This window comes from Heterocephalus glaber, unplaced genomic scaffold (assembly GCF_053883595.1).
Source record: "Heterocephalus glaber isolate CG9 unplaced genomic scaffold, H.glaber_assembly_v1.0 deba00001572, whole genome shotgun sequence".
NCBI classification, from domain to species: Eukaryota; Metazoa; Chordata; class Mammalia; order Rodentia; family Bathyergidae; genus Heterocephalus; species Heterocephalus glaber.
Window position 1 is genome coordinate 15,029,205 of NW_028258357.1, and position 21,365 is coordinate 15,050,569.

General features: G+C 35.2%; 1 protein-coding gene across 4 annotated transcripts in view; it reads left to right on the plus strand.

Moving 5' to 3' along the window:
• Nedd1 (NEDD1 gamma-tubulin ring complex targeting factor) overlaps positions 1–21,004 on the plus strand; it is a 45,607-nt gene extending 24,603 nt beyond the window's left edge. For 3 of the 4 annotated variants that reach the window (XM_004844898.3, XM_087192641.1, XM_087192640.1), the window contains 9 exons: positions 1,375–1,576; positions 1,938–2,133; positions 5,422–5,550; positions 7,792–7,839; positions 8,615–8,817; positions 9,832–9,988; positions 10,891–11,047; positions 19,112–19,178; positions 19,587–21,004. In XM_004844898.3, the coding sequence (XP_004844955.2) occupies positions 1,375–1,576; positions 1,938–2,133; positions 5,422–5,550; positions 7,792–7,839; positions 8,615–8,817; positions 9,832–9,988; positions 10,891–11,047; positions 19,112–19,178; positions 19,587–19,691 (1,264 nt within the window). In that variant the 3' untranslated portion in view covers positions 19,692–21,004. The remainder of the gene's footprint in view (positions 1–1,374; positions 1,577–1,937; positions 2,134–5,421; positions 5,551–7,791; positions 7,840–8,614; positions 8,818–9,831; positions 9,989–10,890; positions 11,048–19,111; positions 19,179–19,586) is intronic. The other variant, XM_004844899.4, reaches the window with a different exon arrangement.
• Positions 21,005–21,365: the final 361 nt, after the last annotated feature.

The following is a 21,365-nucleotide window of genomic DNA, read 5'->3' on the forward strand; positions in this document are numbered from 1 at the left end:
GATAGACTTCTGATTAATGTCCAGGAGATGTAATGTTTGTATACTTGATGATCTAGTTGAAATTGAATTTTCTTTTTTTCTTCTCATGCAGAGCAAATAGATAGGGGAGTGGATATTTCTGGAAAGTGAGTGTTAGGGATCCCATCTTAATGATTTCACATCTTTATTTTAACATACTTCTTCAAAATATAACTAAATGTATTTTAAAGCTGTATGATTAATTTGCCTTAACATTCATTTTCTGGAGCAAAGTTTTGAACTGTTGCCATTTTAGGCATACAGACAGTTCTTTGTTATAGGTTGCTGTCTTGGGCCTTGTTGGGTATTTAGCAGCATCCCTGGCCTCCGCCCACTAAATCTCAATAAAATTCCCTGAGTTGTGACAGCCGAAACTGCCTAGAAATTGCCAGATATCCCCAGGGATGAAATTGCCCCCAGTTGGGTACATACTCTTCCGTGTGTGCCCCTTGTGCCTGTCTTTCAGGTACAGATCTGCTTGATTACTGCCCACCCCTGCAGACCCCCACAAAAACCAGCTGCAGGAGTGCTACAGTTGCTTTCAAGACATCTAAAAATCTAAAGATCATGTAGGATGTTAATATTGCCATTAGAGAGGAATGGGGACTGCCAGGCCTTGTTATGATGCTAGGATTCTTTCTGTTCTCAATGTCACTGTCCTCTTTTGAAATACTTTGCTGAGAGCCCTATGTATACGCCATTCTTCACTTGTAGCAGACATAGCAGTAACGTGCTCAGCTTCCAATCAGATCAGTTTACATTCTCCTGCGTGAGCTCGAACTCATGGACTCTGTTCCTCTTAGCTCTGTGGTCTGAACAGAGTAGCAGCTGCTGCCCTGTGAAAGGTCATGGTCCTCTTGAGACCTAAGCAGGTCAGTAAGTGGAAAGTGGATACTTAGAGCCTCCTCAGCCCTGAGGCTAGAACTTTGATTTGTGGGGCAACACGCAAGAGTAAGTCACATGCACTGCCAAAGCAGTAATTATTCAGAGAAATAGGTGCAGTTCTGGAAGATGTAGACTGTACCGATTGGAAGTGAACAGTGAATAAGATGCAGTGTTCAGCGGTTCTTTTTTTTCAAATTTTTATTATTTTAAATATATCTTATTAGTGCTTATTATTTTACAAAATATTGGGTATCAGTGTGGTATTTTCGTACATGCTGTTCTGCCGTTCTTTACCTATTATTTTATTAGAACTGTGTCTAAGAGTCTGAAATTCTACTTGACAGAAGTATTTGGGGTGTACATGCTATTTGCCCAATGCTGAATAATTTGGTTGTTAAATATTATTTCATATAAGCTTCCATGCCTGGATATACAGACATATCTGCATATACTCTGTTCCCTTCCCCAAAGGCTAGTGAAAACTTTAGTGACCGATACTCCTCTGACTGCAGTTGATTTCATGCCTGATGGAGCCACTTTGGCTATTGGCTCTTCCCGTGGGAAAATATATCAGTATGATTTAAGGATGTTGAAATCGCCAGTTAAAACCGTCAGTGCTCACAAGACATCTGTGCAGTGTATAGCGTTTCAGTGCTCCACTGCTCTTACTAAGGTGAGATACTGTCTTTTCAGCATTTTTGATTTTACAAAAAAAACTTCAGTTCAAAATGTGAAAATTGTGTTTTGTCAGTTAAAGTGTAGTATTATTTCACAATCTTTATATGATAGCATTTTAAATGATTTTACTATAAAGCTATTTGATTCTTAGTTTTAAAAGTTTTTGGGTACTTAGTTCTCTGTATCTCTCCAAAAGTATTTTAAAAGCTTGTTTTGGTACAGAAGGAAACTCAGCTCCACACGCAAACTTAAGATTTGTGAGGGAACAGTACATTTTCACAGGGAATTTATAAAATATTGATGTATAATATGAAACACTAGTAACCTGAGCTTTTGAATGTTCCATTTCTTTTCAGTCAAGTTTAAATAAAGGCTGCTCAAATAAGGCCGCAGCAGTGAACAAACGGGCTGCTAACGTGAGCGCCCCTGGGGGAGGGGTGCAGAATTCCACAGTCGCCAGAGAAGCAGCCCCCGCCCCCATAGTCACAGTTCTGTCGCAGCCCCTGACAACAGCTGCTGCAAAAGGAGGTGTTACTGCTCAGGACAAAGCAGGTAAATGTTACTTCTCTAGTGTTTGGAGGTTTTTTCCTTCCCAAATAGTTATAATTAGCAATTACTTTAGAACTTAGAGCTCAAATTACACATTTTTGAGAAGTTCACGAAATGCTCTTTTTCTCTCTATTCTGATGAACTTCTGTTGGTGGTTCTTTTTTTTTTTTTTTCCGCTACTGGGGTTTTAACCCAGGGGCTTGACACTGAGCTACATCCCCAGAGACTTTTTCTTTTTTCTTTTGAGACAGTGTCTCGCCAAGTCACTAAGTTGTCCAGGCTAGGCTCAGATTTATGATCCTCCTGCCTCAGCTTCCCGGAGTGCTGGGATTACAGCCATCACACCTGGCTTTGTGTATTTTTTGTTTCATTTTTGATGCTGGGAATCAAACCAAGGGCTTCAAACGTTCCAGGCAAGTTCTCTACCATGGAGGTACATTTAGCCCTCAGATGAACTTCTTCTGTGAGAAATAGTGATTATCTTAAATATGGAATCGTGCCTGCTCAGAAATCACTCATCTTTAATACTACTACAGTCTCCGTGACTTTCCATTGTGTTGTTGGTACAGAACAGGAAACTTTGATGCTGTCATTATGATTTGAGTTCATGGTAAAAGAAGTTATTAATTTCATATCTTAGAGTGAAAAGTATGGTGATATAATGAACATTTTTAAGTGCTGAAGAGTACCAGGCACATGTTAAGCAGAATATGGTTTGTTAAATAAAGATAAATGAAAATGTTTTACCTTTTTTACCATTATGATAATCATACTAATGAAACAGTTCTGAAACAAGAATTCATTTAGACTATGTGAAGGTATAATATAATCATGTATTTCACCACATTTACTATGCAAATTTAACCAAAGTAAAGATCATATGCTATAAATTCTTAAAGATATTTCTGTTTGGATTTTAAGAAGTTATCCTATACTGTCAGTTTGCAGCAGAGTTTTTAAGTCTACATGGTATACCAATGTTTTTCAAAGGATTGTGCTCAGTGGAAATATATATGTCGGGACAAGTACATGCACAAAAATATGTTAATATCCTCTCAGTATAAATGACTGTTTCCAAGTAGCAGCAGAGCTTTAGTTTTCTGACCACAGTAATACAGAATGGATTTTTAAAATAATAAGGTATATTCATTATCACTTTCCTGTGAATATCTCTATCACCTTATAGAATAAATATAATACAGAAAAATACAAGTATCATAGTTAAATCCTTATTTAAGAACTCTTGGAGACAGCTACTATTGTTACTTACCTAAAAGAAATTCTTTTTGAACTATTACCTTGAATAATATCTGCCAAAATGTTGAATTAACTATGTGTTGAAAATTGCCATTATTTTCAAAACTTTTTATAATTTATTAATTTATTCATAATTTTTAAAATACAATTTTTCTCGCTTATGTAAAGTCTCACTGCTACTTGTTTAGTCTTTTATAAGCAGTTTCTTGCTTAAGGATGACGCTATTAGGAAATGAAAGACTTGCGTCTGCTTGGTCACTGAGTAGTGATAATTCTTGGCAAATTACCAAAATTTCTGGCAAAATGAGTGTTCTACCCCCACATATAGGGATTTTTATTAATTTTATTTTGAAATAATTGCCATCTTACAGACAAGTGTTAAGAATAGTACAGCACAGACATCTCCTGAGCTTTACCCTTTAGCAGATTCACCACTTCGAGTTTGGCTTCATTAGCTTCATCGTTTTCTCTCTTGCTCTTGAATACACAGGTGTACTTTTTCCACAGAAATTTTGAGAGTAGTTAACACTTGATCTTCAGGTCTGTCACTTCCTACTAGGACAGCTTTAGGCAGTGATTTTTGAGTCTCATTGTTTTCCCTTCATACACCGAGGTAGTATTTAAGTTTGGGGATTATTGTGAAAAACCAAAGAAAATGCCTGCCACATGATAGACACTCAGTAAATGATTTTGTTGATAAAATCATTGTCATCATGATTGTCATCATCGCCATTGTTACTATAAGCTTTGTGCAAAGCTCGAGTTTGAAAAAGACTTGTTGCTTCTACTGAAGGTATCCTTATTTAATTATTGAAAAGAACCTCTACAACTTATTACTGGTGTTCATTTTTAGTAGGAAACAGAGCCATTAAGAGGTTAAAAAATAAGATCTTAGCACTATTTTAGCTGATGTCAAACTGCTATTTTGTAAAGTTGCAGAGGCTAGAGTTAGGCATTCAAACACTTTAAAGAACCTAGAGAAAAGGAAAGGAAATTTCCTCTTTATAACAGTTTAACTCATGATGTGAACATGTCTCTTATTGTGATGTACAAATGATATTTTTATGTTACTAGGGAAGTTTATTTCATTAACCAGGCTTGGGTGGTTTTGGATATGCATTGTACTGTCTCTCCTTTGTTTTCATCCCAGGCTTTATGGTTTTCATTTGAGCTGAAGATGCCTAATAAAACACTTTTAAAAATGTAATACAGTAACATGTTACCAATCTAGAAGCAGATTTTCATCTATGCTCTTAAATCTCAAGAATTCATTCTTTAACCCAGAAACAAGCAAGAAGCTACAAAGGCTGTAGGGTTCCTAGAAAGTCCCTGCCCTAAAGCCATATGTTACCTGCTGCCAGAGGAAACAGATGCTGCAGCCTTTTTAATTGTCTGCTGTGTCTTCTTGAGTCTGACGTTCTGGTTTCCTTACTCTTGATACTCTGCAAAAGTTAGTGAAGTCATTTGTAATCAGTAGTGCTGTTAGGGAAAGAGAGAATGGGGAGAAAGAGACCCATTAGCTGAGAAATGGGGAACTAGTATTGAGTTCCGCTGTGTGTTAGGCGCATTGTGTGTATGCTAGGAGGGCCCCGTCATCATTTCTAGATGACCATGAGTTAATAATGACAGTAAGTTATGTTCAGTATACTTTAAGAGGGCAGAAGAATACGTAAATTGTTTTAGAAAATTTCCTTTTCAGAATAGCTAAAATAAGATGTTGCAGTATGAACAAATAAGCTCTTTGGCTTTGAGGAGCCCTTCATTCCCTGAAAGTGTTAGTTAGATGAATGGTTGTCATAGTTGGTTCCTTTTTGTGATGCCCAGAGTTATAAAGTTCCAGCAATGTGATAATGGGTCGATTTTTTTTTTTTTTTGGTACCGGGGATTGAACTCGGGTCCTTCAGCTTGCGAGGCAGGCGATGGAACCACTGGGCTAAATCCCTGGCCCAGTGGGTCAATTTTTACAATGTAGCTTCTGAGGGTAACATTTATTAAGATACAGTAACACTGATTTTTATATCAAATTCTTCTAAGGTTTGCCTCGAAGCATAAACACAGATATTTTGTCCAAGGAAACAGACAGTGGAAGAAATCAGGATTTCTCCAGCTTTGATGACACAGGAAAAAGTAGTTTAGGTGACATGTTCTCACCTGTCAGAGATGGTAAGTGTGTTCAGATCAATGGATCTTGTTCTCTTGGTGGTTATTACGTTTTCATTCTGGCTAAAAGATGTGGCTAATAGCTTCAGTCTAACTTGATTCATGGTAAATTGCTGATTTTCTCAGTTCCTCGGTGGTATCTTTTACTCTTAATATTTCAAATGTTATAATTCTAAAAAATACTATAATTTTCTGTGATAACTAATGCAGATAATTTTCATCTTAGTGTTTTAATTTTCACAAAAATTTCTTTTATTGTGGTGCTGGGATTCAAACCCAGGCCCTTGATGATGCCATAACAAGCTTGCTGTCACTGAGCTCCATCCCTAGACTCTACAGATTTCTTAAAGGAAGCTTTGCTTTCATCTACTTGTAAATAAATCCCTCCAAAATCTTGGATATTTTGATATGCAAAAAATAGCATCTTGACTTCAAACATGTAAGATTCTTAGTGTTGAATTACCATTTATTACATGTCTTCATGGAGTATATGGCTAGGAGATAGATTGTCTCATCTTTTCCATTATGTGTGAAAGTACTGTCTGTCCGTCTGTCTATACCACCCACACCCACAGTGTAATATAAATGTTAATATTAAAAGACGTTTCTGGCAGCTTGATCAGTGGACATAATATATATCATCTTTCACAGTCTGTGAGCTAGGACATTGTTTAGCTGTCCTTTTTTTGGTTGTGATACTTATACGTTAATGGAATAGTCTTATGGCTAATAGCAATATTATCAGTAAGATGGGTAAATAACTAGAGGATAATTTGACAATTAAATTGTTTATACTTATTGGCCTGGCAATTCTGTTTCTACAAATTTATCCCAGAAAATATTCAGAGAAGCCTGCAAAGATTTGTGTGTTTACTGTTCTATTTATAATTGTGAAAATCTAGAGAAAATCTGAGTGTCACCAGTGGCAGGATCTTAAAATTGGTGTGTCAACTCATGATTTTATGCAATATTTTTACTTTACAGTTGTCTTTCCCAAGTTTTTTACATTTCATAATCAGAAGGAATAAATAAAGGGCAATAGTCCAGGATATTTGTCTTCTGCCTTATTGGGCCTAAAAATAATCTGCTTAAATTTCCAGGTCAGACTCCCCTGTCTGCCATCTAGCGAAGGAGGTGAGCTGCATAGTAAGGATAGTGCAAGGAAGGGCATGAGTGGGGAGGAGGGAGTGGTGGGCAGAAGACAGGAAGGTGTGGGGTGGACCCTGAGCCACAACCTCCTGTTCTCCTTCCCCGGCAGAACTTTGGCATTGGAGGATGGACGAAGGGGCTCTTTGAAACTGTCAGAGTTACACATTTTATCTTCTGTAATAGTTTTTAAGTGAAATAAATTAGTTTTGTTGTTTTTGTAAAATGTGATTAGAATTTGAGGCTTTGGCCTTCCATCAGGGTTTTATGTTATTAGTAAGGAAAAACATGAATTCTGAAAATAATGCTAATTTTCATTGTCATGGAATTTGTCTTTTAATTTCAAAGATGTAACTATTTTAGTAAAAGCCATGATCTCTTCATGCCTCAAATTCTTCATCTTTAAATAAAAATACTTCTTTCTTAAGTAGAAACTAATACTTTCTAAAATGTATGTGCGTCGGCATGCAGTGTACAAATCAGGTAGTACAAGTAGATGATGTTTCTAAGAATATGATGACATTTGGCAGATGAGTTCATGAGTTTTGCTCATGTTTTTATTAATCCATTAAAATTGACATAAGCAGTATTTGTTCATGTACTGGTAAATGAATTTATAGTATTGAAAAATATAAAACCATATTTTTATAACACCATATTGCTTGCAAAATATTTTTATCTTGTTTCAATTGATCCTCAAAACTTTTGAGATGATCAAGGCATTATCCCCATTCTAAAGATGCAGAAACTGAAGTGTAGTTGCACTAGAGGCTTGCCCATGGTGAGAAAGAATTAAATGCAGTAGGCAAAACTGAAACTGAACTGCAGATCTCTAGATCTGTTTCATGGCTTGTTCTGTACTTGGGTGACTCATTAAGCAACTGCACCACAGAATACTGTTTTCATCTTTGCCGCTATGCATGAAGCTAAAAGATCGAAAATGGAAGCTTAAAGAGTTCTAGCTTTAACCTTTAACCTCCCTCATATATTTCTTCTTAAAGTTACTAGTCTCAGAACTCTTTAGAGAAAGTAGAAAACTTCAGTTGCTGTGACTTATTTTTGACTATTTTAAAATGTGATTTTCTTATTTTATTCTAGATGCTGTAGTTAACAAGGGAAGTGATGAGACTGTAGCCAAAGGAGATGGTAAGAACTACTTGGGAGTATTTTTAAGAAAATTACAAGTGGTATTGTGTTATCTATTGCTGTGTAACAAATGATACCAACAATTTGAGGCTTAAAAGGGAGAGTAAACATTTATCGTGTAATTATTTCTGTGCCGTAAGAATATGAGGATGGCTTGGCTGGACACCTTTGGCTGCAGATCATCATTGATATTTCATTCAATGTATTGGCCAGAGCTACATTCAAAAGAGTGAGAAAGGACCCCAAAGTAGAAGCCACAGTATGCTTGTAACCTAGCCTTGAAAGTCACATCCCACCACTTTTTTCATTTTCTCTTTGTTAGAAGGGAATTTCTAGGTGTGATTGATACTCAAAGGGAAGAGAGAACACACAAAGGTGGTGATGTGTATTGAGAAGGCAGGGATCAGTAGGAGCCATCTTAGAGGCTGTCTTTAGAGATGAACCAAACTAATAGTTACGGAAAAACTAATACTAACACATTCAATGTGTTTTTTCAGTTTTCAAAGTATTTTTACATATTCTTTTGAGCCTTGCCACTGTAAGAGATGGGATATCATCATCCACATTTGTAGATCAGAATATGGAGTTTTAGGAGTTTCAAAGATGTGCCCAAGCATACACATTAGTTAAAGGGTATATTTGAGAACCTAGTTCTCTGAATTGAAATCTCATGTCTTCTGCTGTATTAGTCTACCTAGCAGGTTAAGTGCCTCGCTAAAATATCCATGTGCAAATGGGACATCATGTGCAAATGTAATCTTTCCTTCTTTTTCAGGCTTTGATTTTCTCCCACAGTTGAGCTCAGTGTTTCCTCCAAGGAAAAATCCAGTAAATTCAAGTACTCCAATTTTTCATTCTAGTCCTCTTAATGTCTTTATGGGATCTCCAGGGAAAGAAGAAAATGAAAATCATGATCTGACAGCTGAGTCTAAGAAAACATATCTGGGAAAACAGGAACCTAAAGACTCCTTAAAACAGGTATCTACATGTAAATGATACTGAACTCACCTTTCATGTCTGTCAGTTGAAAGCAGCCTGCTGCCAGGGGATGTATCCTAATTATTGACAGTGCTCTATATTCACTTTCTAGGTAGAAAAGACTCTTCAGTCTTAATGTCACCTTTTTTGTGTGTGTGGTGAGAGTCTGCTGGCGTTGGAAGCCAGGGTCTCATGTATGCCAAGGACATGCTGCATCACTGAGCTTTGCCTCCAGTCTGTGATGTAACATTTTAATAACTAAAGGACACTTTTGAAATCTGTCTTTGGATATATTGAGGCTATCAGCAGTTGTAAACTTGACTGTTTTTTTCTAGGATATCTGTCTGTGTAAGAACATTTCATAGCTTAATTCTTTTAAAATACATTTTCTTTGCAGCATTAAGCGTCAAGTTGGCAATCAAGTCATTTACTCTAAGGCAGTGCAGATTTGATTCTGCTGAGAATGGAGTTCATCATTAATACTTCTGCTAAAAACACAGTATCCAATATAGAACGTAATTGCTTATGTAGGGGTTCAAAATGGTCAGATATTATAGGAAGAGCAAATCTATTAGGTGTGTAATATGTATTTTCATATCTCCTATTTAGAGTAATATTGAAAAGATTATCATGCAGGAAGTACGAAAATGTCTTTTGATTTATTTTTCAAATATTTCTGTCTAGTTTACCACATGAAAGCTTGGGAATTTTCTTTTTATTATTGTTATTATTATTTCTTTTTTGCCAGTGATTTGAATTTTAAATTATATTCAACAGCAGATGCTCAGAAAATTAGCTTTTCCTCCTCATGTTATTGTTGACTCTTTTTAATTAGTAGACTTATTGTGCTGTTAGACCTAATATCTATTGTACTTCTTTGAAATCTTTTCCTATTCTTCCTTCACTTCCCTGGTCCTACCTACTGCAAAAAAAGTGGAAAGTACATAGACTTTTAGAAGTGATATGGGTAAAACAAATTTTAAATTAAAATAATTGTCTACTTTAAATGTGAAGTTTGCAAAGTTGATCTCCTCTGGTGCTGAAACTGGGAATCTGAATACCTCTCCATCCTCTAACCAAACAAGAAATCTTGAGAAATTTGAAAAGCCAGAGAAAGAAACTGATGCCCAGTTGATATATGAACCCCCAGTAAATGGATCCTCAACTCCAAGTAAGTTCATAAAGCTTCCTGATGTTTGCTGGTGTTAAGTTGAATGACATTCCTGTTGTTTAACTTGGAAAGGATAGAATGATCGTAGACTTAAAAAACAGTCCTAGGAGTTTAAAGTTTATGGACATTTTTATAGTGTTACTTTCTTACTGGAAGGCAATGAAATGTGTATGATGGTTGAGTCCGGCAACATTGATTTGTTCCTCATTTGGTGGGAATTTCATTTTCAGTCAAATATGTAAGGCTTTGATTTAATATGGAATGTATAGAATTATATTGTAGGGTTATTTGAAAAGGAATGATTAATTATTTGAAATTGTAAATTTTTTTTCCCTTTTTCATATTAAAGTCTTACCCTTAGAATTTATGCCATAGACTCATAAAAACTTGATGCATTTAAAGGCCTATTAGGTTCACCTTTAAGATCGTCTATACAAAGAAACTCTTCATAGAGAAGCATCTCTTTTTATGGGTATCTATATTTTACTTTAAGGTTTCTATGGATGTATTGCATTAGCTTAAACTCTAGGGCTTTGGCTGTAGCACTACTTTACTCCTATATTCCATTTGTTTTTAATAGTCTTGGTTTATCTGGTTTGTGGTACAGCTTGTCACATTCATCTTTTATAAGAAGAAATGGTTTAGAGATTCTTCAAGATTAATCCCTCTGTCATATGTTACTACATTAGAGAGTTGGCAGTTTATATATATAGATAAATGACTATTAGAAATAATGCCATAAAAGATTCTAAAATTTGTATTCCAGACAGTGGATTTTTCTAAATGTCACAGGAACCCTGTTCTTTGCCAGTTTTTCAAGTTTCCTCATGCCAAATCTTATTTAGAAATGTTTGATGTCTCCCAGTCCAAGTTGACTATTAATATTTTCTCCATTCTTTTAGCTCCAAAGATAGCATCCTCTGTGACTACTGGAGTTGCCAGTTCCCTCTCAGAAAAAATAGTCGATACGATTGGAAACAATCGGCCAAATGCACCATTGACATCTGTTCAAATCCGCTTTATTCAGAACATGATACAGGAGACATTGGATGACTTCAGGTAGTAATTAAGAAATTACTCTTTCTTTTTTTTTTTTCTTTTCTTTCTTTCTTTATCCCCCCCCCCCCCATTAAGTTTATTGGTACATTTTAGGTATAAAATACATTTACATACATCATTGGGCTCTTGTACCTTTACATGAATATCTTGGTTCTTATTTTTTTTTCCACTTCCCCTGCCCTCCCTTCCCTATTTGCAAAGATTTTTGTTTCCATTTTTTTCCTTTTCTCATATTTTTTCTTTTCCCTTCTTTCCTTTCCCCTACCCCTCCCACTTTCCCTGCTCCTTTAGACCTTTACTTCCTATTACCCAATATCAATTATACATTTTTTAAATTAAAACATCAAGACCTAGGAGACATTACCACAGATTTTACAGAATTTAAAAGGATATAGAAAGCATATTTGAAAAATCTTTTTTGAAATAAATTTGACAACTTCTAAGAAGTACCTTGGAAGACAAATTAATGAAACTAACTCTGGAGGAAATATAAAATTTGAATAGCACCTGTTAAAGAAAGTATATTCCTAGCTTGAAAACCTACCTATATGACAACAGGCTCATATACATTTTAACTGATAAATTATATCAAACAATTAAAGCAGAGGAAAAAAGGAACACTTCTTCCCTCATTTTAGGAAACCAACATTGTGCTAATCCTAAAACTGGATGAAGATAATAGAAGAAAAAAGTATGAACATAGATAGAAATTTGTTTAACAAAACAAACTATTAAGAAGTCAGATCTGGCAGTATGTAGAAAGTGGTTTTATTATAGGGATAGCAGTGTTGGTTCAGCATTGGAAGATACACCACCAAAAGCCATCATTTTAACAGAGGAAAGGAAAAAGCCATATGATCCTGTCACTAGTTGGAGAAAAAGTATTGGACTAAATGCCATAGCTGTTCATGGTAAAAGCTATCAGGAGACTAGAAGTAGAACAGAACCTTCTCAACAGATTAAAGACGTGTACTCCATACTTCCAGTGAGAACACCTTATATAAATGGAGAAGATACAGTGCCTTCTCCTTAAGGTGGGGAACAAGGGCAGATTTGCCTACTCTTCATCTGTCCATTAAACTTTGAAATGTAGGCCCAAACCAAAATAGTCTGGTAATAAAATGACACAATTAGGATAGGATTGGCAAGGTAGAAGCAAAATCTTTATATGTGGATGAAATGATCATCTACAGAGAAAATACTAAGAAATCTCTAGGAACCCCTAGAACTTGTATTTGAATTTAGCAGGATTAGAAAACACAAGGTATATATAAAAATTCAGGTCTGTGTATACTTGCTATAAATGAAGAATTGGATATTGAAATTTAAAAGTTATGTAGGAGTACAAAGGACCTAGAAAAGTAAAAAGAAAAAAAAAGACCAGTGTTGGAGGATGTTTAGTACCTAATTTTAAGACTTCTAAAGCTACAGTAATCAAGGCAGTGTTGGTGTAAGGAAAGACATATAGATCATTGGAATAAAACAGAGAATCTAGAAATAGAACCACACATATATAGTGCACTGAGTTTTGAAAGATTTTTTTAACATTAACATTTTATAAAATATACACTCACTTTAAGAGCAGAGGAAGAGATAGTGTTTTCAGCAAATGGCACTAGAACACCTGGTATCCATATATAAAAAATTAACCTCAACCCTTTATTTCCATACATAATAACTTGAAAGGATCTATGAACCTAAATATGAAAGCCTAAAAGTATAAAACTTTAAGAAGGAATTATAAGGGAAAATGTTTATGAATTTAGGGTAGGCAAGAACTTCCTAGGATACAAAAAACATGATGTATAAAAGAAAAAAATTGATAAATGAGAGTCCATCAAAATTTAGAACTTTAAATGACATCATTAAAATGAAAAGCAGTCCTTAAACAGACCATATTTACAATGCATATAACCTATGACCAGAATATATAAAGAACTCTTACAGCTCATTAATAGACAACCCAATTAAAAAGTAGACATAAGATGATAAATAGCCAGTACAGCACAAGGAACTATAATCAGAAAAATGCTAATCAGTACAATAACAGGATTGAATTATACACTCATTAGGGAGAGGAAGTTAAAAGTTTTAAAAGCCTTGTCATGACTTTTTCTTTTTGTTGGAATCTCCCCCTTTGCGTTTAATTTGTCACACCCAGTGGATTCATTCTGCTGGGCTTCCTGGGGTTGTGATCCTCATTGTCTTTTCCTAGAATATTGTCTAAAATTTTTTGGCGTGCTGGTTTGGTATTCATGAAGTTCCTAAGGTGCTTTGCATCATGAAAGTATCTTATTTCTCTATCAATTTTGAAAGATAGTTTTTCAGGGTACATCAATCTGGATTGGAGGCTGTTTTCCTTTAGGGCTTGCAATACATCACTCCAAGCTCTTCTTGCATTGAGGGTTTGCATAGAGAGGTCTGCTGTAATTCTGATGGGCTTTCCTTTGTATGTGATTTGTTTCTTTTCTCTCCCTGCTTGTAGAATTTTGTCCTTCTGTTGGGTTTCTGGAATCCTAACTGTTACATGCCTATGTGTAAATTTTTTTTGATCAAGGCTAGCTGGAGTTCCTATATGCCTCACTTATCTGTATGTCAGGTTCTTTTCCCTTGCTTGGGAAGTTTTCTGCCATCACTTCTGTGAACAGTTTTTTTATGTCATCTGCATTCTCTCCTCTTTCCTCATTGACTCCAATCAGTCTTATGTTATTCTTCTTTGCATCATCTAGCAGCTGCTGGATTGATTTCTCATGTTCCCTTACAATTTTAAAGCAGTTTTTCTTTTCCTGGTCACTAATTGCAATCTTATCTTCTATATCTGAAATTCTGTCCTCGCATTGGTTCTTTCTGCTGTGTAGACTTTCGATGGAGTTTTTAATCTCCTGGAAATCTGTTTGCATCTGTTTTATGGATTCCATTTGTTTCCTATGTTGGGATTCCATCATGTTCCTCAGATCCTCTATGTTTTTATCTGTGTCCTCTCTAGATTTATTAATCATGTCTTGTGCTATGAGCACAATCTTTGCTGTTGTCTAAGAAATTATTTCTGATTTCATTTTTCCCAGATCCTCTGTTGTTGCCAGTTCAGGGAGTGAAGGTGTTTGAGTATCAGATTGTTCCATCTCGCTTTCCTTTGGGGTTGCTGTAGGTGATCTGGAAATCTGGTTTTGAGGCTTGTTTATATGTCTTCTCATTTCCACGGCGGGGTGGGGAGTTGCTTCTGGAACCTACATGTCTCACCTTCTCTACCCTAGGAGTGTGGAATGGCAGTTGGGGAGCCTCCTCCCGGGCGCTCGGACTGGCTCACCTGCTCTGCCCTAGGAACATGGAATGGTGGTGGGAGAGCCTCCTCCTGGGCGCTGGCACTAGCTCACCTTCTCTCTAGAAATTACTCTTTCCATGTTGACCTCACATTTTTGTTGTTTTATTAGATGAGAGTAACTGTATAAATAATTCTGGTAACCATAAAGCCATAGAAAACATGATGAGTTCTTTCAGTCTGATTACACTGCATTTATTGACCATCAGCTAGAAAAAGACACATTTATCTAGAGCAGTTATCAAGTGACTTCACAGGGAAGTGTGACATAGAGGTTACTATTGTGGGTTTTTTAAAATCATCAACAGAATCTTGTAAACTCAAATGTAGTTCTTATGTGTGGTGTTTATAGATCACCTATTAAATACGCCATGTGTGCATTGTAGAGGAAGGTATTTTTAAAAATAATCATAATTTCAAAATATGCATCAGAATATAATACTTAACATAAAAATTTTTTCCCTAATCTCACTTTGTCTTTTTGTTGTTGTTGTTATTGTTGTTTTGTTTTTGAAGACAGGGCCTCACTATGTAGTTCACACCGGCCTTGAGCTCACTGTGTAGCGCAGGCTGGCTTTCTGTCTCAGCCTTCCAAGTACTGAGATTATAGGCGTGCACCACCACATTCAGCTTCCAACCTTATTTTTTCCTCCTTTGATTTCTGAATTATAAGAAAATGTGTTCTAGGATGCTGTTTTTTACTTATTATTTTAATATTTTGGAAACTTTTAAATTATTAGAATTGTTTTTTTACCTAACCTATAGTGTCTTGGATTATCATGAACAAGATTATTGAAGGTGTCTGGTTTCATTGATGCATATTTATTTTCAATGTTTAAATTATTTTAAAAATAGTTCTCTATTAGAAAAAATTAAGCATTTCCAATAAATAGTAGTTTGTGTACAAGATACTAAGTATACAGAAAGAGCCATCTACCCACATAATTTATTTAGGATGGTATGGTGTGTCCTGCTGTGTGTCTTCTTTTAATGTGAATTAGTTCACTTGTGATTGGCAAATAGGGCAGTTGACAATATAATGGAGAAATTGTGTTTGTTCTTGCAAGAACAGCCAGAATAAAGTGCGTATTAACACAGCTGAATGCGTTAACTCCATCCATGTCCGTCTCCTCTTTGTCTTTACTTGTAGCTGTGAGCTCCGTGTTTGAATCACTTATTTGTGAATATCCCCCCATTTTGAGGTATTTTCCTCATGCTTCTGTAATTTGATAATCCCAGTTCTTTCTTCTGTATTCTATCTCCTTCCATTAAGTAACCATCACTTGGTTAAGGTACTTTATTCAATATTTTTCTGTTAAACTCACCAAGTTATTTTTTAACTGTGCTAAGATTTTTTATTAGGATTTAATTGTTTCTGTGAGTGACCTGGTTACAAAGTTGGATAGGTTTTGAGTTGTCAGCCTCAATCCTTTTTCTCTAAGTGCTGTTATTTTAAAATACTGTTCACATACTGTTTTTAAAGAATATGAGGTTTTTCAGGAATACATAAATATTTATGACATGATAGAACGTCTGGAGACAGCCGACTATATTGTGAACAAAATGATGTTGGAAATACAGAAAGGAAGCAATTTGCTGGGGCAGATTTAGAAGGGTATAACTGGAGGTTTTATTTTACACAGAAGTATGTGGGAACAACATGAACAGACACAATTGTAAATTCTAGGAATACTTTACACAGGAGGCACTGTGGCGAGAGATGCAGACAAGGTAGTTAAGGTGGACTGAGGTAGTGGAGGGTCTTTAGCATCTTTAGTCACGTGAGTAATGTGTTGCTGTTTGTTATGTGTTCAGCAAGCATTTGGTGTCTGTTCACTGGTTTGGGATGATTGGAAGGCAGCGGGCTCAGGACCTTCCCTTCAGCAAGCCTGGAGACCCAAGTGCTTCAGTGACTGAATTCTCTGCGTTACAGCCCAGCTGCTGACTCTTTGGGTTGCTAGAGGTGGATTCTTTCACACTCTGATCTCTTTTTGGCTTTCTGTGCCTGGGTACCAGAACGGTTGAGGATCTCTGTTGCCCCTGGTCTTACAGGTTGTACACAGCAGCACTATCATTAGGGGCCTAACGGAGACAGTGTTGAGGGACTCACTCTGAGCTGATGTTCCTCAGCTGTGAAGAGCGGCTGCCACCTTCTCCCTGAGGCCCTAGAGTGCTTTCAAAGTGCTGTTCTCAGTTCTCCCCGGCCCAACTCTAGGCTCTGTGAATCTTGCCTTGGAGGGCGGAGTCTGCCCTGTTGCTCTGTGTGTCCCTGAAGTTTTGCTTTTTTTTTACATAAGCCCTCAATGAGGCCTGTGGGGGAAATAAATGTAGACTGTATAGCTGAGGTTTCTTTGGATTTTTAACTGTTGTGAAAGGCTTCACTTGGCCCTTAAAACTCTATAAAACTTTCGATCCAGCTCCAGGCCACTGCTACCTCTTTTTTCTTATTATGGAAACAACACATATTGCAGAAGGAAAGGGAGGTAAATATGGGTCTTAAGTAGTAGACTTTCCTTCTTTACAAGACCATGGCCCTTGAAGTCCTAGCTACATTGGTTGTTCTCTGATACCTTCCCTCATTGATTGGTTGATTGGTTGATGCCGAGAATAGAACCCAAAGCCTCATGCATGCTGGGCAGGCAGTCTATCACTGATCTACACCCCAGCCCTTCTGATACTTCTGTTTTGAATTCAGCTTTTTTCATAACAAAGCAGAAGGAATTTTTAGAAATACTTTGTAGTTGAAAAAAAATAAGGTACTTGAGATTAAAGCTAACGGAAGATGTTGAAGATTTTTGTAGAAAAAAATTTTTAAATGTATTACAAAACATTAACACTTAAATAAATGTAAAGATATCATGAAGATGTCAGTTCACAAGCCAATCAAAATACCAACTCATTTATTCAAAAGATGATGATGAAATGATTCCAAAACACATATATAGAAGAAAAAGGCCCAAGAAAGAGTCACTCTAGAGAAGAATAAGGTTGAAGGAGGACTTATTTATCAGATGGATAAGCTTAATTTTAAAGTAAGATTAGTGTAGTATTATGTTGACATAGTGTGGTCAGATTAGACAAAGGACTCAGTCTAGAAAGAAAAATGACAAAGGTAACATTGCAGATCTGTGTGCAGAATATGGACTAATCAGTATATTGTGGTATGTGATTATTTGTGTAAAAATAAATGTAGATCTCTATTCCATACTATTCAAAAAATCAATCCCATATTTTAAAAATTTCAGTGTGAGAGGCAAAATTTTAGGTGGTTTAAGAGTTTATAATTTCAGAGTAGAAAAATGATTAATAATAAGGAAAGGCACTACTCATAAAAATAGGTTGGTAATATGACTGCAGTATTAAGTTAATAAATTTGAGTGTTATTGATAAGAACTCTCATCCCGAGGTGTCATTAACAAAGGATAAGAAACATCTGTAGTACTAATATCACTAGCAGAAGATCAGATTATATAAGGGATCCTTACAAATGAATAAGAAAAATATTTGAAGACATTTCTTAGAAGAGGAATGATATATGATCATGAGGAAAAACTGTTCAATCCCATAATTAGAGAACAGAAAATGCAGTAAGATACCATTTCATACCTGCTAGGTAGGAAACACTGTGAAAAGTCTGGTAATACCAAGTCTTGGTGAGTATATGGAGCAAGAAGAACTGTTATATGGTTGATGAACTATTCACCAATACTTGGAAATACAATTTGCATGATTTTATAAAACTGAACAAGTGTACACCTGGGTTTATTACTGGATATATCTGTGGATATTGACATTTGTGGATTGAGAGTTATATACATAATTGTTTATAACAACGTATCAGTAATAAAAACTTGAAAAATCAAGTATTAATTGACAGGAAAATGGATATACCAGTATAAACCAATGAATTACATAGACTACGAACTTGAAAGTATGTTATCTCTCCAATATAATCTATTTAGGACTGCATAGAGTTTGATACCTTTTGTAATGCCCCAAAACAAGCACAATAGAAGCAGATTAAGTACTACTATTCAAATATAGTTTTTTAAGGAAAGCATTTCTTTGCTCAAAATTCAGGGAATTATGACTCCTTCCTGGGATTTCTCCCCAATAGTTAAGTGATTGTATCAGATAGGATACCAGTTTCTCTGACTTGATGAAGTTCTAGCTCCTTAGTTGTGTTATGAGTGACCACTGTTTCTAATTTTCATGTGTTCTTTTGTAGGCATGAATTAATTGCATTTTATTGAGTAAATCATGTTACAACCACCCACATTTCTACTGGAAATGTTTTCTTTAGTAGCTAAACACTGATAATCAAGTGATCTTGGTAATCTAATGAATTTTTTCTATTTCTTCTAAGTCTGTGTGTTTCTTTCATGACTATTTCTACCCAAAGAAATACAGTACCATAGGAGAGCTACAGGTAGACAGCTTGGGTTTACACTCTACTCCACCATTCATCCCTTGGGTGGCTTTGGACAAGTTATAACTGGCTCAGTGACTTAGTTGGCAAAATGGAGGAAACAATAGCTCCTAATTGTGAGGATTAAATGAGTTTTAACATTTGAAGTATAAGAAACAGTGCCACATACACAGTAGATGAGGGCTAAATGCATTGGTGCTTTTATTTTTGTGATAATTATTAATCTCCAGTAATTGACCATAAGAAATGTTTCTTGAATGATCTAGAATCTGTTGAAGTCTTATCCTTCTGATAAGTGTTCCACATTTTTCCCTAGAGAAGCATGCCACCAGGACATTGTGAATTTGCAAGTGGAGATGATTAAACAGTTTCATATGCAACTGGTATGTATGGCAGATTGTCTTCTAAGTGAATATGAAGTGGCATGGATCTAGAAACAGTCCATTATAGGGCAATGCATTTTTGTCATTACAGCTGCTAAGACGAAGAGACTTTCAGAAATTTAATACGTAAAATAGATTTTAAGTAGTCACCTTTTTTTTTTTTTAAAACTTGTAATAGTTAAGGCTATTTTTTACAGCTTTTTTCCCCTTCAGTAAGTGGAAAGATGCCCCAAATCTGTGAATATAAATCTTCTCCATGTTACCAGTGATTTTTGTGGTTAAATACAAGAAATACCATTCAGCTAGTTAAATGAACATGAGAGAAATGATAGCTGAAAGCATATAAAACAGCGTGCCAAGTAAATGTGAAATACCAATCATTTACAAAACATTTCCGTTTTCTTCTAGAATGAAATGCACGCTTTGCTTGAGAGATACTCAGTGAATGAAGGTTTAGTGGCTGAAATAGAAAGACTACGAGAAGAAAACAAAAGACTACGGGCCCACTTTTGAAATTTCAGTGAATACCTTAATGTTTAGTAATTTTTGAAGTTTCTGGTAACACAGAACTACATAGAATCAGTATTGTGTTCATGACCTCTGCGGGATGCTTTTTCAGGTTCAGGGTGTTGAGATTTTGTACCAACCATTGTTTCATCCTCTCTGTCAAAAATATTTATATTTTTATATTAAATACTGCAATATTTCATCTGCCTTAAGGAAATTCACAGGGTCTTTATTTTCTGAAAGCTTTATACACTAAGTGCCCTTTTTCATGAGCAAATAAAATTTCATAAAAATAGAATTTCATAAAAAATGTTTGTTTTTTCATTACCTTTTTTTACTGATACATATTTGATTGACAAATTACCTTACAAATTTTTGGGGTGTAGTTGAGATTTAAAACTTTCATATGCTTTCTATTTTTGTGCAGAAAGAAATTTTAAAATGGCATTTGATTTTTTTTAAAGCCACTGACAAATAAAACAGAGTTGGCTAGTAATTATTTTATTAACTTGATGACATGAAGTATGACTATTTATTTCTTGTACATGTGATAATTTTTGAAATTTTGAATTGTACAAATAAACTATATCTTTTGCATTAATGCTAATGTACTTCTGCTAGCTCTCTACTCCTGCTTGGTATTTATTACCTAACTTTGTGAGAGCTAATATATCTGCTGATAATTTTATGAATTAATAACATTTAAATTTATACTACAAAGTTTTCTTCACCATGACTCAGCATACAATCAGTGGAAATTTCATATTAGATGCAAAATACTATAGTATTATTGCCACTTTTTTTCCCAAGTGAAAAATATGGATTATTTTGTTCTGTGGTTTGTAGTGTAAACTTTCTCTAATTCCTTGTGTGTTGTGGATTTTAAAAATTATTGACTTTACCATAAAATTATTTATAAAGGTTCATTATGAAAAGAATTTTTGCTTCTTGGGCAATAGTTGAACATGTAGAGCTACCTGCTGTGATCTCTACTTTTAGTGGTGTAGGATAAGGAGGTCTGCTCACATGTTTACGTTATGTCTCTTGTCCTAAGATTTAAACTCTGTGTATCATCTGTTTAACTCGGCTGCCCAATTTTGGCTTTTGAGTTGAAAATATTTACCAGAATTTGAAAAGAAAAAAAAACACACACACACACACAGCCCTAGTTTAGCTTGCTAACTTTGTTTTTCCGAAGTGATGGAAAATAGTAAAAATCTTAAGTAAGTATGAACATACTAATAATTTTGTCTGAAAATGAAAACCAGTGATTTTACTTTTCCCCAATACTCATTAAAGAATGCATTTGTATTAAAGCATATAGAGATGTTAATGTAATCTTTTCCTAGCAGATTATCAAAGCTCTATAACTTGTACCAAGTTTTCTTATATGTCACTATCAAATAGGTTTGGAAGTCATAATACAGTATTAGTGTGCTTTGCCTACCTGTTGTATTTAAATCTATTAATATTTTCCTGCCTTTTCTATACATGCATATGATGTATATTAAAAGAAGTGGGATAAACAAATTAATTTTATGAATTTTATGTGTATAGATGAAACATTTTTGTCATGGATTTAAAAGCTAAGTACAACATATAAAAATTTTATATTCAATAAATAAGAGATCTGAAAGCTTTGCCTGTGGCCAAAAATGGAATAATAAGGATTGAACTTAT